General features: G+C 37.6%; 1 protein-coding gene across 8 annotated transcripts in view; it reads right to left on the bottom strand.

The window, feature by feature from the left end:
- The window catches only part of FAM13B (family with sequence similarity 13 member B), a 119,117-nt gene that overhangs the window by 32,048 nt on the left and 72,304 nt on the right, over positions 1-14,765 (bottom strand). For all 8 annotated transcript variants that reach the window (XM_017500951.2, XM_017500956.2, XM_017500954.2 and 5 more), the window contains 3 exons: positions 10,903-10,944; positions 9,800-9,955; positions 7,225-7,357 (listed from right to left, as the gene is read on the bottom strand). In XM_017500951.2, coding sequence (XP_017356440.1) covers positions 7,225-7,357; positions 9,800-9,955; positions 10,903-10,944 — 331 coding nt within the window. The remainder of the gene's footprint in view (positions 1-7,224; positions 7,358-9,799; positions 9,956-10,902; positions 10,945-14,765) is intronic.

Below are 14,765 nucleotides of genomic sequence, written 5' to 3'. Positions count from 1 at the left end.
AAAAAAAAAAAAAAAAAAAATCTATATATCCCCTTTTACTGAAGATTAAAAGTAGTTTTTCCTATTTAGAAATAGTCACTTAACCTGTACCTTGAATCATCTTCCTCCCATCTCTTATCCCCAACCCCCTCTATGCAGTGTTCCCCTAATTACCCTGGAGTTTTCTTCTGACATTTTTCAGTCTCTCCCTATCTAGTTACTGATTCCTACTGACATGCTCAAATCTCCATCCTGTATCAAGAAAGTAGAGGCGCATAGGCAGATATCTCTTCCACAACCAGACTGCTCAACTCTCCTCTTTCATTTTCAATGCAAAACTTGTCCAAAAGGCTTTCCACACACCGCAGCTTCTATCTACTCACCTGGTACTCATTCTTAACCATGAAATCCTCTACCTACCAAAACTCCTCTTTCTTTACCAATAATTTCTATCACAAAATACAATAAATTTTAATTGGAATTAATTATTTGCTTAAATTATTTGATTATAAATCAGAGAAACTGTTGGAAACCTAAATATAAGAACATATGAAGAAAAGCAAAATCATTCACAATCTATCATCCAGAAGGTCACTGTAAATGTTTTGTTACACTTCTTGGCCTTTTGACTATGTGTCACACACACACATGTACAGTGCATGCAAAGAAATTGGGACTTCATTAGCTTTAGTAATCTATACTTTGTTTTTGTTTTTTGTTTTTCAAAATAACTTTACTCGTGACTATTACTTGGCCCTTTAAAACAATTCTAAATGACTCAACAATATCCTATTATATGGATATACTATGATTTATCGAATCATTTTCCATTGAGTACTTTTTGTGTTTCTCATTTTTTTTTCCTGCAAATAAACCCCCAATAAGAATTTTAATAGAAAAATATTTGCATACACCTCTGATTTGTATGTATTTCCTTAGGACACAGTCCTGGATTTTGAAATTTCTGGTTTAAGGTTTTTTATTCTGCTAATGTGTTTTCCAGGAAATTTACAGTAATTTATACTTCTGACGTCTGTATGAGACTGCTTATCTTAACCAAACCCTCACCAGCATTAAATATATTGTTTATATTGTTTAAAAAATGTTTTAAATAATGTATATAAAAATATATTAAATAATTTGTATTGTTTAAAACATATATTTTAAATTTTTTGCTCAACAGCAAAGGCAAAGAAAAAAAAGCCATTTGATTAGACTTTTAACCCCCCCTAGCAAGCAAATAAAATTAAACTTCCCCTTCTTATTTTTGTACCTTTACCTCCCATCACCTTTTTTCTCCTTTTAACTCTCTATTTTGACCAACTTTCAAACTTAGGAAAAATCTCATCCTCTTTGACATTCCCAGTTTCTATGGCCATGGCTGTTTTTTCCTCCAAAGTGCTAAAATACAGAGGTTCCCCTCAGGTTTCTTCAATCCCCACTCATTCTCTTATTGAAGTCACTGCTTTGGCAATTCCATTCACTCATAAGCAAATGAGCCCCCACCACCAGCCACAACTCAAGACCCAAACATCTGCTTCATATGAACCACCAGTTCTCCAACACTGACCTCTTTTCCAATACCTTAGTGTCTGTGTTTCTTAACCCAGTTTGCGCCTAAATCTTGATCATTTTCACCTTTGGAATGTTCTCTATTCTTCCTTCTTTCCTTCCCTGGGTCCCAAAGTTCAGACTTTTTTTTTTTTTTTTTTAAAGAGAGTCTCACTCTTTTGCCCAGGCTGGAGTGCAATCTCAGCTCACTGCAACCTCTTCCTCCCAGGTTCAAGAGATTCTTCCACCTCAGCCTCCCGAATAGCTGGGACTACAGGCATATACCACCACACCTGGGCTAATTTTTTAATTTTTTGGTAGAGATGGGGTTTCACCATGTTGGTCAGGCTGATCTTGAACTCCTGACCTCAAGTGATCCGCCCACCTCGGCCTTCCAAAGTGCCAGGATTACAGATGTGAGCCACCATGCCCACCAGCGCAGACATTTTAAGTGCTCACCAAATATAGTGCAAAAAGCCCACTAACTGTTGTCTTAACCCCCAATATTTCCTACAAACTATTTATGACTACTAAAAAAATCTTCTTCCTAAAATACAGATCTGGGTACATCATTCCTTCTGCTTCAAAGTTTTCCATATTTTCCTTCTACTGAGAAAATCCACAATTCTTAGCATAGTATTCCAGGTTCTATGCATGACTCGAATCTACCACTATTTCCAGAATTATCTTCTATTATATATCCTCCCACAATACCCTGAGCTCTACAAGTAGCTCTGCTTCATTAACATTCAACATTTCCCTGTAATCTTTACTTATACTATTCATTTTAGTCTCACAAATCTTGAACCAAATTCAACCCTATGAAAGGCCAAATTCAAAATCCCCCTTGCTCCAAGACCTTCCATAACTACCCTGGCCAGAAGTTCTGTCCTCTCTTCTGCAAGACTATAGTGCCCTAACAGCACTAATTATATTCCATATTAGAAACTATGTACATGTAAAACCTAGATTATCAAGTCACTGAAATTTAAATCGGGTGTTTTTGCTTGTACTGTCCAAGTTAACAAGTATTGTGTATTGCCCAACTGAACTAACTTATCGTAATAAGAAGAAAAATCATTGAGCTTCTTAGCTGGGGGGGAAAAATGGTGAAAAAAACAGGCTTTTCAAGGCCAAGAACCCATCATTCAAAAAGGTTTCCTAAAACCAATTTTAGAAAGAATTCCTGTTCTCTTTACAAAGTAACTGATACACTAATTTTTTTTTTGGGGGGGGGAGGTGGGGGGACACAGGGTCTCACTCTGTCACCCAGGCTGCAGTGCAGTGGCATGATCTCGGCTCACTACAACCTTGCAACCTCTACCTCCCAGGCTCAAGTGATCCTCCCACCTAAGCCTCCCAAATAGCTGGGACTACAGGTGTATGCCACCACGCCTAGCTAATTTTTAATTTTTGTAGAGACACCATGTTGCCCAGGCTGGTCTCAAACTCCTGGGGTCAAGCGATCCACCTTCCTCAGCCTCCCAAGGTGCTGGGATTATAGGCGTAAGCCACCATGCCCAGCCTGATACACCAATTTCATTCAACAAATTATTTACTGAGTTGCTTACTATGTGCCAGATGCCATTGTGGTCTTACATTCAACGAATGCTTAATGAACACCTACGAAGCATCAAGATAATAGGGATGTAATAAAGAACAAAAGAGACAAAAATCTCGGCCCTCATTGTTTTTTGTTTTTTTCCAAAGACAAATTCTCACTGTGTCACCCAGGCTGAACTGCAGTAGTGTGATCACCACTCACTGCAGCCTTACCTCCTGGGCTCAGGTGATCTTCCCACCTCAGCCTCTCAAGTAGCTGGGACCACAGGAGAGCATCATTTCACCTGGTTAATATTTTTTATTATTTTTGTACAGACAGGTTCTCCTTATGTTGCACAGGCAGGTCTCAAACTCCCAGGCTCAAGTGATGCTCTCGCTGTGACCTCCCAATGTGCTTGGATTACAGATGAGCTACTGTGAGTGGTCCCATGAGATTTTAATCGAATGGTGGGAGAGAGACAATAAACAGACAAGTAGATATGGCTGGGCACAGTGGCTGATGCATGTAATCCCAACACTCTAGGACATACGGTGAGAAAAATGGCTTGAGGCCAGGAGTTTAAGGTTATAGTGAGTATGATCACATCACTGCACTCCAACCTGGGCAAGAGTGAGACCTTGTCTCTAAAAATAAAAATTAAAAGATACATAAAATAATTATAACACTATCAAAAGTGAGGAGGGTGCCAGGTGCAGTGGCTTACGCCTATAATCCCAGCACTTTGGAAGGCTGAGGCACACAGATCACTTGAGGTCAGGAGTTCAAGACCAGCTTGGCCAACATGGTGAAACCCTGTCTTTACTAAAAACACAAAAATTAGCCAGGCGTGGTGGCACAGGCCTATAATCCCAGCTACCTGGGAGGCTGAGGCAGGAGAACTGCTTGAACCCGGGAGGCAGAGGCTGTAATGAGCCAAGACTATGCCACTGCACTCCAGCCTGGGCAGGAGAGCAAGACTCCATCTTAGGGGGGGGAAAGTGGGGAGGGGATAGGAAGCAGGGAAAAAAGACAAAAAAATTCAGAGGCTGGAGTAGGTGGGTAAGTGGGAGGCCCTGCTAATACACAGAGAGTGATAAGATTTGATAAAATTGAGGAAATATCTGCAAGAATAGTAAGAATGTGAGCTAAGGAGATATCCACACAAATAGAAATCCAGATAGGACTTAAGATTTAGCTGTCTCAAACCTGACTATCACAGCCAATATTCTGTAGTGCCTACGGCTATATTTTGATAACTAGATGGCACCGGAAGGTTCTAGGAAGTGACATTATCTAATATTCCTCTTAAAAGGATCATTCTGGCTGTATGATCAGGAAACAAAGATGAGGAGATTAATTAGGAAGCAATATTAATGCAGGTGAGACGATGGCAGTTTGGACCTGCAGGGTGGCAGCAGAAACAGTAAAAAGTAGTCTGACTTCTTTTCTGAAGTAAGTCATAAAACCTTCATTCCAGAAGTATCTATCCTATACCTGGACGAAAGGAACGCCCTTATCTCTGAATACACAGGGACACAGAAAAGAATCTGAACAAACAGGCCTTGATAAATTAGCCACCCTTCATTTATTATAATGAGATCACATCCTCTTTGTCTAATTATTCTTCTGCACTACTGTCTACTTTTCATCAAACCAAAGCATTAAAATACACAGGTGTCTCTGTTTGAGTCTTGATTTCTGAAGGTGCTCATGTCACATAAAACTTAAATAAATGTGCATGCTTTTTTCTTGTTAATGTCTTCTGTTACAGGTGCCTCGGCTATGAAACTAGTGATGGGTGACGAATGAAATCTTTCCTATTCAACAGATGCTTGGTAAAAATATACCAGTGGAAATGTTGAGTGGACTAGTTGGATATAGGAATGTAAAGTTCCAAAACAGGTCTGGACTGGAGATACAAATTTGGGAATCAGTAGCATATAGCTGGTAGTAAGAGCCATTAGACTAAACAGGATTACTGAGGAAGTAAATAAAAATAAGCGATCTGAGAACTGGGCCCTGGGCCATTCCAAATATAAGAGATTCAGAAGATGAGCCATCAGCAGAAGAGACAGAAAAAGAACAGCCAGTGTAGGAAAAGAAAACAACAGAGTGAGATATCCTGAATGCCAGGTGAAAAAAGTATATCAAGGTAGTGGGAGTAATTAACCGAATCAAACTTTGCTATAAGGCAAAGTAAAACATTCAGTAGACATCACTGGTAACTTGCAAGAGCAATTTCAGAGGAATGAATGGTTGGAGGAAAGGAAAGCTGTCAGTGAATTTAAGGGAGAATGGGAGAAGAGTTAAAATAGACACAGACAATTCTTCTAGCAATTCTATTTATAAAGGGAAGCAGAGAAATCAGGGTGTATGTAGCTAGAATGGGATGGAGGGAGTTGAGAGAGGGTTTTTTTCTGAACTTGGAAGAAATAACAGTATGAATGTTTTACACAGATAGGAATGACTCAGTAGACAGGCAGAAATTTATAATCCAGGAAAAGGCAAGAGGACTGTAGAGGCAATAACTAAAAAGCTGTTAATCTAACATACCCAAGTCTGTGAAACTAACAGGTGGCAACTTCTTTGAAATGTCTTTCTACTTTATAAAATAATTTTATAGCATGTTCACATTTTTTAATCATAATCCTCTAATGCAGTTTAGAGAAAGGCAAAATGCAGTTGAGAAGTCAGGTGACTTGGCCAAAGTCACACGGATATTAAGCAAAGGCAAAATACAAACCTAAGTCTACTTACTCTAAATTCCTCTTTAGTCCTACTTTAGTATATGGTTTAGAATGAAAATATACTGAAGAAACTCACTTTATGAATTAATTTAGCATCTTATTTTTAAAAGTAATATCAAAATTACATTTTGAACATGTCTTAGAAAGATGCTTTTTATTTTATTTATTTATTTATTTATTTTTGTTTGTTTGTTTGAGACGGAGTTTCACTCATGTTACCCAGGCTGGAGTGCAATGACGCAATCTCGGCTCACCGCAACCTCCGCCTCCTGGGTTCAGGCAATTCTCCTGCCTCAGCCTCCTGAGTAGCTGGGATTACAGGCACACACCACCATGCTCAGCTAATTTTTTCGTATTTTTATTAGAGACGGGGTTTCACCATGTTGACCAGGATGGTCTCGATCTCTTGACCTCGTGATCCACCCGCCTCGGCCTCCCAAAGTGCTGGGATTACAGGCTTGAGCCACCGCGCCCGGCCCTGATGCTTTTTATTTTTAATGGCAATTGTTTTTTAAAAAAATATTACCACTAACAAATGTGACAGTGACAATAATTTAGTCATCATTACAACAATGTTCATAGGTTCTTGCTAATCATGAAAGGATGCCAACAGTGGGGGTTCAGAACATGCCACACCAAATTATGCCTCTTTGGCATAAGAATTATTTTGAGCTGATTATTTTCAGAAATAGAAAATATAGGATAATACAGAGAAGTTACTCTTTCATAAAAGAAATTTTCACCTGCAGTAGAAATCTCCATTTCTACAGGTGTCTCCTCTCTGACTCTAAAACTATCAATCTTTGGAGCAAACCTTTACTTTGCTTACGGTGCTTTTCCTGGCCATCTTATTACAAGTAGATCTCTCCAACATCCTTCTTTCCTTTGTTTCAGGGCATGATGGTATTTAAGCCACCTCTGAGAGATTTACTCACTTCCCCCAAGTATCTCCCATGTGTACATGAGGTATACATATCTTAATACTTGCTTTTCTCTTGTTAACCAGTATTTTGTTACAGGGGTCTATCCCATCCTAAGAGCTATATGAGAATATTATATTATAGGTTCTCCCCCATACCATGGTCTTCACCAAAACTCGTAAGAAATACAGAAGCTGTCTTAAAAATAACAAAAGTCAACCATAATACCACCTACCCACCTCAGCTGACATAATAATTTCTTTCTAGGAAAATAACTTAAAATAAGTTATTTTAAACTTTTCTACCAGTGATGTTTCCTAAACTCTGAGGAAATGTATATTCTTGGGGATTTATAATTGAGAAAATTAAGTGTGCCAGCAAAATACTGAACTATATGTGGCAAAATACTGACATCAAAGGAACACATGAAACAATCAAAGTTATACATCGAACATACCTAACACGCATTTTTGACATTCCTTACCTGGTTATTTTCTTCATTCTCAAATACACAATCTTGCTGCATAACTTCATTGTCTAAATTAGTGCTAGCCACAGGTTCTGAACAGTCTCTGTTACTTTCACTGGCATTAATAATATCATCAGCAATATTAACCCTAGAGATGAAGTTTAAAAAATTAGATCAGGCCAAATGTTGACTAGGTAATGCCTTTACTTTAAAATAAGTAAATATCAACAATGATCTGAAACTTTCACTTGTTAAAAAAATGTGTACTTTTCACAAAAATCCACTTTTTTGTCTTGCTAAATTAGATTATTAAATCTGCTAAGTTTTTGTCTCCTTGGGATGTTATGAGGGATCTTGTTTGTTACCCCCTCTAAAAATTTTCATACCCGAATTAATGGCTTTTAAAATAATTTATGTGCAAAATAGTCATTTCCCTTGCAAATACACAGTCTCACACCATAATGACCCATCTGTCCTGTTCAAATACAAGTCCAGTACTAGACACTACAATGTCTAACACCTTATCAAGTAAAACAGAAATAGCTACCTGCTGCAGAGTTGTCATCTTACACAGTTTTGAATATACAAAACACTGCAGTTTTTGTTTCCAAAGATGGTACCACTTCCCTCGATAGAACATGTATTTCCCAGTGATGAAAATAAGAATATTATCTGACCAATGGGTATAGGTTTGCAGGATCCCTAGCTAAGCTAAGGACAAACTCCAAGAAATCTGCTTACATCCTTTGAAACATTTTCCCACTATTTCTTTTTTTTTTTTTTTGAGATGGAGTTTAGCTCTTGTTACCCAGGCTGGAGTGCAATGGCGCAATCTCGGCTCACCGCAACCTCCGCCTCCTGGGTTCAGGCAATTCTCCTGCCTCAGCCTCCTGAGTAGCTGGGACTACAGGCACACACCACCATGCCCAGCTAATGTTTTGTAGTTTTAGTAGAGACGGGGTTTCACCGTGTTGACCAGGATGGTCTCGATCTCTTGACCTTGTGATCCACCCGCCTCGGCCTCCCAAAGTGCTGGGATTACAGGCGTGAGCCACCGCGCCCGGCCATTTTCCCACTATTTCTAACTTTTACATACTGCTTTTTTCCCCTTCATATTCTGTCCAAATACTTCCAATAGATCCAATTGCATACATTTTTTCCTTTTTAATTTTTTTCTTTTCTTACCCTCTGTTGCCTTTTCCGAGTTGTATATATTCTAATCATGCCTTCAAAGTACACAAACCAAAGCCATCAAATAGAGCTGCACTGGCTGGCAGTGCCACCCATGACACACTTGCAATTATACTACATGGAATTCCAAAAATAAACATTCCCACCACTGGTTTTCACATACATTTACATTTTTCAGTTTCATTTCATATTTGATAGCTATTCTAGTTAGCCCTTTTAAAAACTGTCTTAAAAAAAAAAATCACTCCTCAATCATGTTTTTTGTTTTTTACCTAACTCTGAATATTCTAGATTTGGGTACATCTTTATCATCTGTCCCCCCGCCAAAAACAGTGATATATGAAAGACATGAAATCATTGCACCATGGTCTCTGAGGGAGGTACACGGGTATCCTGAAGCACTGGGCTAAAGTAATAGAAAACAAAGAGAGGCTTTCCTTCATTTAAAGGTAACAGGTCAGATGAAGAGTGGAGTAACATCAAGTCTTAGAGGTACCTTTAACTAATAAAGGTTAAATACAGGTTAGGTATTCCTTGTCAGAAATGCTTGGGACCAGAAGTGCTTCAGATTTGGGGTTTTTTGTTTGTTTCTTTTCAGATTTTGGAATATTTGCCAGTTAGCAACTGGCTCATAAATTATCTTAAAAGCCACTCATTTGCTTATGAAAATTTTCAGAGTGCATAACAAACAAGGTCCCTCACAACATCCCAAGGAGAGGTACCAGATTAGCATCACTAATCTGAAAATCCAAATTCCAAAATGCTCACATGAGCACTTCTTTTGAGTATCATGTCAGTGCTCAAAGTTTTGGATTTGGGAGCATTTCAGATTTTGGACTTTTGGATTAGGGAGCATTTCAGATTCTGAATTTTGTTCAACATGTATTAAAAGCTAACCTAACAAAAACATGTGGGGAGGGGAGAGACTGGTGGCAAGGGATAACCATTTAAATAGCAAAGGATGACTCTGCCCGCCTTTTCACTCAATGATCATATGCACTATAGTGATATCAATCTGCTGCTCCTGTAACTGTCTGCCTAAATCACTGAATGCCTCTCAAAGTGTGACCATCTCTTGCAGAGTCTAATTTTTTTAAGTTATTTTTCATACAACATAATTCCTAAAGGTAAGCTTGTTACTTCGTGTGATGTTCAGGGAAAAAAAAAACAAAAACCAAACAAACCTGTATTGGACTTAATAAAACATTATGAAAAAAGTCAGGAGATTTTTCAGTGTTAATTATAGATGTATATGCAAGTATATAAACACAGTCACTTTTCACAATGACTTTCAGAAATCTCCAAGAAAGATGACACCCTGTTATTTAAGTAGAAATACAGTTTTTTAAGATAAAACTATTTTATAACATTTAATAAACAACAGTAAAATGTTTCTTACTGGTTATCAGATCCTTCCCCATCACAATGAATACTTTCTGCTTCGTTATTATACACCACATTTTGCTGTTGTAAATTCTTAAGATCATGATCTATGCTGCTCTGCAGATCAAAAAGGTGCTGTTCCACAGCTGCTCTAATTGTTCTTTCTAAAATACTACAAAACATAACACAGTTTGGTAAGAAGCAGTCACTCTAACTGGATATCTGGTCACACAGACATAAACGCTGAAACCTTTGACCAGTAAAACTATTATGATATTTAAATGGTAAACCGAAGTATAAAAAGAAACACATAAAAGGAATACATGATACTGGCTTAAGTTTTAAAAGTAAAATTTTGTAATCCGAGCACTTTGGGAGGCCGAGGCGGGTGGATCACGAGGTCAAGAGATCAAGACCATCCTGGTCAACATGGTGAAACCCCGTCTCTACTAAAAATACAAAAAATTAGCTGGGCATGGTGGTGTGTGCCTGTAGTCCCAGCTACTCAGGAGGCTGAGGCAGGAGAATTGCCTGAACCCAGGAGGCGGAGGTTGCAGTGAGCCGAGATCGTGCCACTGCACTCCAGCCTGGGTAACATGAGTGAAACTCCATCTCAAAAAAAAAAAAAGTAAAATTTACCCAGACAACAATCGTATACAAATCAACCATAATGTCTCAATTGTTACTGGGATAGGAAGGATCGGTTGTCCCTATAATTCACTCCTCACTATACAGAAAACCACTAAAATAAGACTTTTCAAAGCTATACTTATAAAGCAAAATAATCTACTAACATTCAGCTAAATGAAAGAACCATGAGTATTGCTCACACTTTTTAGGTCAACTTTTTAAAAACTTATACTTCCATGAACATTTTTCAACTATTTCAGAGGATCCAAAAAATAATCATCTGAAGAAAGCTCATCTTTATTTTGTATATTAATGCAACAGGTTTCTTCTTCACTTGTTCCTATTTCAGTACATAAAATACTAACTTGTTTACTGCCTGTAAACAGTCTTTCCCCTAAAGTGAGCACAATAAGTACATTATTTTCATTTCTACAGCTTAGTAGTATTTTAAAATCTTAAAAATTTGTCTTCTATAAATATACTACTTACTCTGTAGAGGCTGGTAGGATGCTGATGGGAGATATATGAGTGCTGTAATCAAAGAAAGAAATTAACTATAAACATTTCAATACTCAATAACTATAAAATGTGCTGAAATCTGCCACATTTGCATTACCTTGACACAACCAGGAGAGTACCCACTAAGTGTTGTATTCTCGGTTACATATCAAGTTGGAAATATTTTCTGAATCTGGTTAGTAAAGCTTTCAAATATCAACCAAAGAAAATAAATTTGGAAAAACATATCACTAACAAGACCAAGAATTTAAAAGCTAGTATTCATTTAATATTCATTATGGGCTACGAGCATGACATGCATTTATCTCATTTAATAACTTTCAATATCCAAGGAGTTACAATTATTTCCCCCTTTCCACAAAAGTGAAGCTCAAAAATGTTAATTAACTTGACCAAATACATACAGCCCTGAGTTGGGGACCCCAAATCCCCTGCTATTAACAAAGACACTCTACTGTCTTCTAAAACAAAAAAAAAGTGACTAAAAACAATACACACACCACAGCATGAGCACCTCTCAGAGAAGATGAATGTAATTTTCTAAAGAAACGATTACTCACACAAAAAGATCCCCAAATATATACACTTATGGGGGTAAGAGGGGGACAACTACTTTCTCTGGTGCTCACTTGTAGAATAACTGATTGATTCCCAAAGCTGGAGGGAAAATTACTAGTACTGGATTTAAGTGAACAGTAGTTATTAGCTGTTCATGAATATAGGTAATTTTTAAAAATCATTTATCAGATAAGACATAAAGTATGTCTAAATGGCACTGTGTGCCTAAGCACATCATCAGAGCCAACACTTAGCCACAGGAAGGAGTGACCCTGCCTTCTTGACCTGAACACCACACCTGTAGCTACCTCGTCATTTAAAAAATGTAAATTAGTTTTATAAAGACCCTCCAAAATGTGGCAATACAATCTCTAATCAACATGCAGAACAAACACTATCAACTTAGTATTATTAGGATGCACTGTAGGAAACCAAATGACTATTATTTACCATTCATTCACTCAGCAATCGTCACATCTCTCAGTAGCAAAGTAAATGCTTTATCAGACAACAGTAAGCCCTCTTGGTTTGACAGACATAACCCCTCCTACATATAAAAACATTTTTGTTAACTGCCAGTATCATGCTAGATTCTAATGAATTGATTATTTTTAATTCTAAATGCCTTCATGCTAATCATCTCCTGGGAAGTGTTTACCAACACTCATAAAGATTTTTCCAGCTAGGTGCAGTGGCTCATGCCTGTAATTCCAGCACGTCGGGAAGCTGAGGCTAAAAGTTCATTTGAAACTAGGAGTTCAAGACCATCCTGGGCAACATAGTGAGATCCCATCTCTACAAAAAATTTAAAAATCAGCCTGGCATGGTGGTGCACACCTGCAATCCTACCTACTTGGGAGGCTGGGGCAGGAGGACTGGTGAGCTCAGGAGTTGGAAGTTGCAGTGAGCTGTAATTGTGCTACTGCATACCCACCTGGGTGACAGAAAGATACCCTGTCTCAAAAAGAAAAAAAAACCCAACTAAAGTTTTTTGGAACTTCATTTCTGAAATCAAAAAAAGCTGGGGAGGAAAAAAAGCCAAAACATGGCCCAAAGAAGAGTGTAACCATCAGTTTATTTCTAGTAGTTTCCTGTGAGCTAAAACTTAAAATATTTATTGGCTTCTGCAGAAAAAAAAACCACGAAGTAAAAAGATAAATGATGGTTTCCCTAAAGAGTCTTTTTTTTTTTTTTGGAGACGGAGTTTCACTCTTGTTACCCAGGCTGGAGCGCAATGGCGCGATCTCGGCTCACTGCAACCTCCGCCTCCTGGGTTCAGGCAATTCTCCTGCCTCAGCCTCCTGAGTAGCTAGGATTACAGGCACGCGCCACCATGCCCAGCTAATTTTTTGTATTTTTAGTAGAGACGGGGTTTCACCATGTTGACCAGGATGGTCTCGATCTCTTGACCTTGTGATCCACCCGCCTCAGCCTCCCAAAGTGCTGGGATTACAGGCGTGAGCCACCGCGCCCGAAGAGTCTTAACATTAACTAGGATATTAGAACTTTTTCTGATATTTTGCTCCAATAAACTATTGCTTATATTTTTACATGTTGGTTATGAGCTGCTATTAAATCATAAAAGTTAAATTTTTATGTGGTGCAACCTGTTTTATTTTCCTTGGCAATATTTGCAATCTCTACTAAACTTAGATGATTCCCTACCTATTGAGAAATATTCTTTTCATTTTTAATATCTAACTATAATCCACTGACAATGTGGTATATTGAATGGTGTGGGGAAAAATCTATAAATTGAATACTCTTAACCATTTAATTTGTGATTTCTGGTGAGCTTTTGCTTTATCTTACAACAAATTCTGAAAAAGCTTTCTAAGTCCCAACTACTTACTTCATCAGTCTGTTACTAAAGCTTTATATAATGTTTTAACTCTTGGTAGGGCTTATCTCCTCTCTGTTCTCTCTCAGATTTGCCCCTGTTAGTCATCTGCTCATTTTCCCAGAGGAATTTTCTCACCCTTTTTTGTCAGATTAGATTATTAATAAAATGCTAGTAGGTAAATGGATATATTTCATAAAGAATCAAATAACCAAAAAGAAAAATAATCAGCTTAACTAGAAATGCAAGTTCAAAATAAGGCTTAAGAGCCAGGTGCCAGTGACTAATGCCTGAAGTCCCAGCTACTCAGGAGGCTGAGTTGAGAGGATCACTTGAGCCCAGAAGTTTGAGGCCAGACTGGACAACATAGTGAGACCCCTATCTCAAAATAAATAAATAAGGATTAAAATAAAATGTATATATATTTCTGCTGATGTCAACACAGTATACTGATAAAGGCTATGAAACATGCATGTTGCTAGTGGGAAGGTTAATGAATAAAAATTTCTTATGGAAATCTATTTAGTAATGTGTTTCAAAGAGCTCTAAAAATATGCATGCTCTTTGACTCAGAAAGTTCACATCTGAGACTACCAAAAAGGGTTCATCAAATCTACCACAATCTATCCTAGATACAAAAGGGGAGGAGGGATTTTATACCATAAAGTATTATCTGTAGCATTTTTTCCAATATTATAAAAATTCTCAAAACTACAGAAAAGTGAAAATAAACTGTATAAGAACACATACAGCCCAACGTTGAGAGTCTATAATTAACATTTTACTATATTTGTAGAATTATTTTTAAGAAAGAAATATCAGCAAATGAATATATAAAATGGACCAGGATACATACGATGGACTGTTCTGAAACCATTGGTGCTCATAAAGATTACAAAATACCAGAAATTGTTTTTACACGTGCAAGCATAAACAATGTGTGCAACTATGTATCAGAATGGCTCCCTTTAATAATATGCTTTTATAACTATAAACACAGGTAAATATACTAGGCAAGAATTTGGGAGCTCTCTCACAGCATCTCTAGAGCAGAGATGTCAACCATGGATCACCTGTATCAGAATCTCCTCAAATGACAGTGTTATTTTGTGGGAGATCTGTACTCTATCCCAAACTTCAAATACCATAAAGCCAAAGTAAATAAAATAGTATGGCACCCACACAAAAACAGGCAGACAGAAAAGAAAAACAACCATCATGATTTGGAACAAAAGGTGGTGGTACAGAAAGCAGAGAAATGGCAGTGTTTTCAAAAATGAACGCTGATACAATCTGGTATCCATATGGAAAAAGTTAACTTGACCCCAACCTCATACATGAGAGAGAAAATCAATTCTGGGTAGACCGTAAATCTAATGTAAAATAATAAAACTAAAAGAAGATAATGTAGAAATGTTTATTTAGGAAATGATTT

The sequence above is a fragment of the Cebus imitator genome, unplaced genomic scaffold (genome assembly GCF_001604975.1).
Source record: "Cebus imitator isolate Cc_AM_T3 unplaced genomic scaffold, Cebus_imitator-1.0 Scaffold274, whole genome shotgun sequence".
Lineage (NCBI taxonomy): Eukaryota > Metazoa > Chordata > Mammalia > Primates > Cebidae > Cebus > Cebus imitator.
The sequence above is the reverse complement of the archived record's forward strand: the minus strand, read 5'-3'. Positions and strand labels throughout refer to the sequence as shown.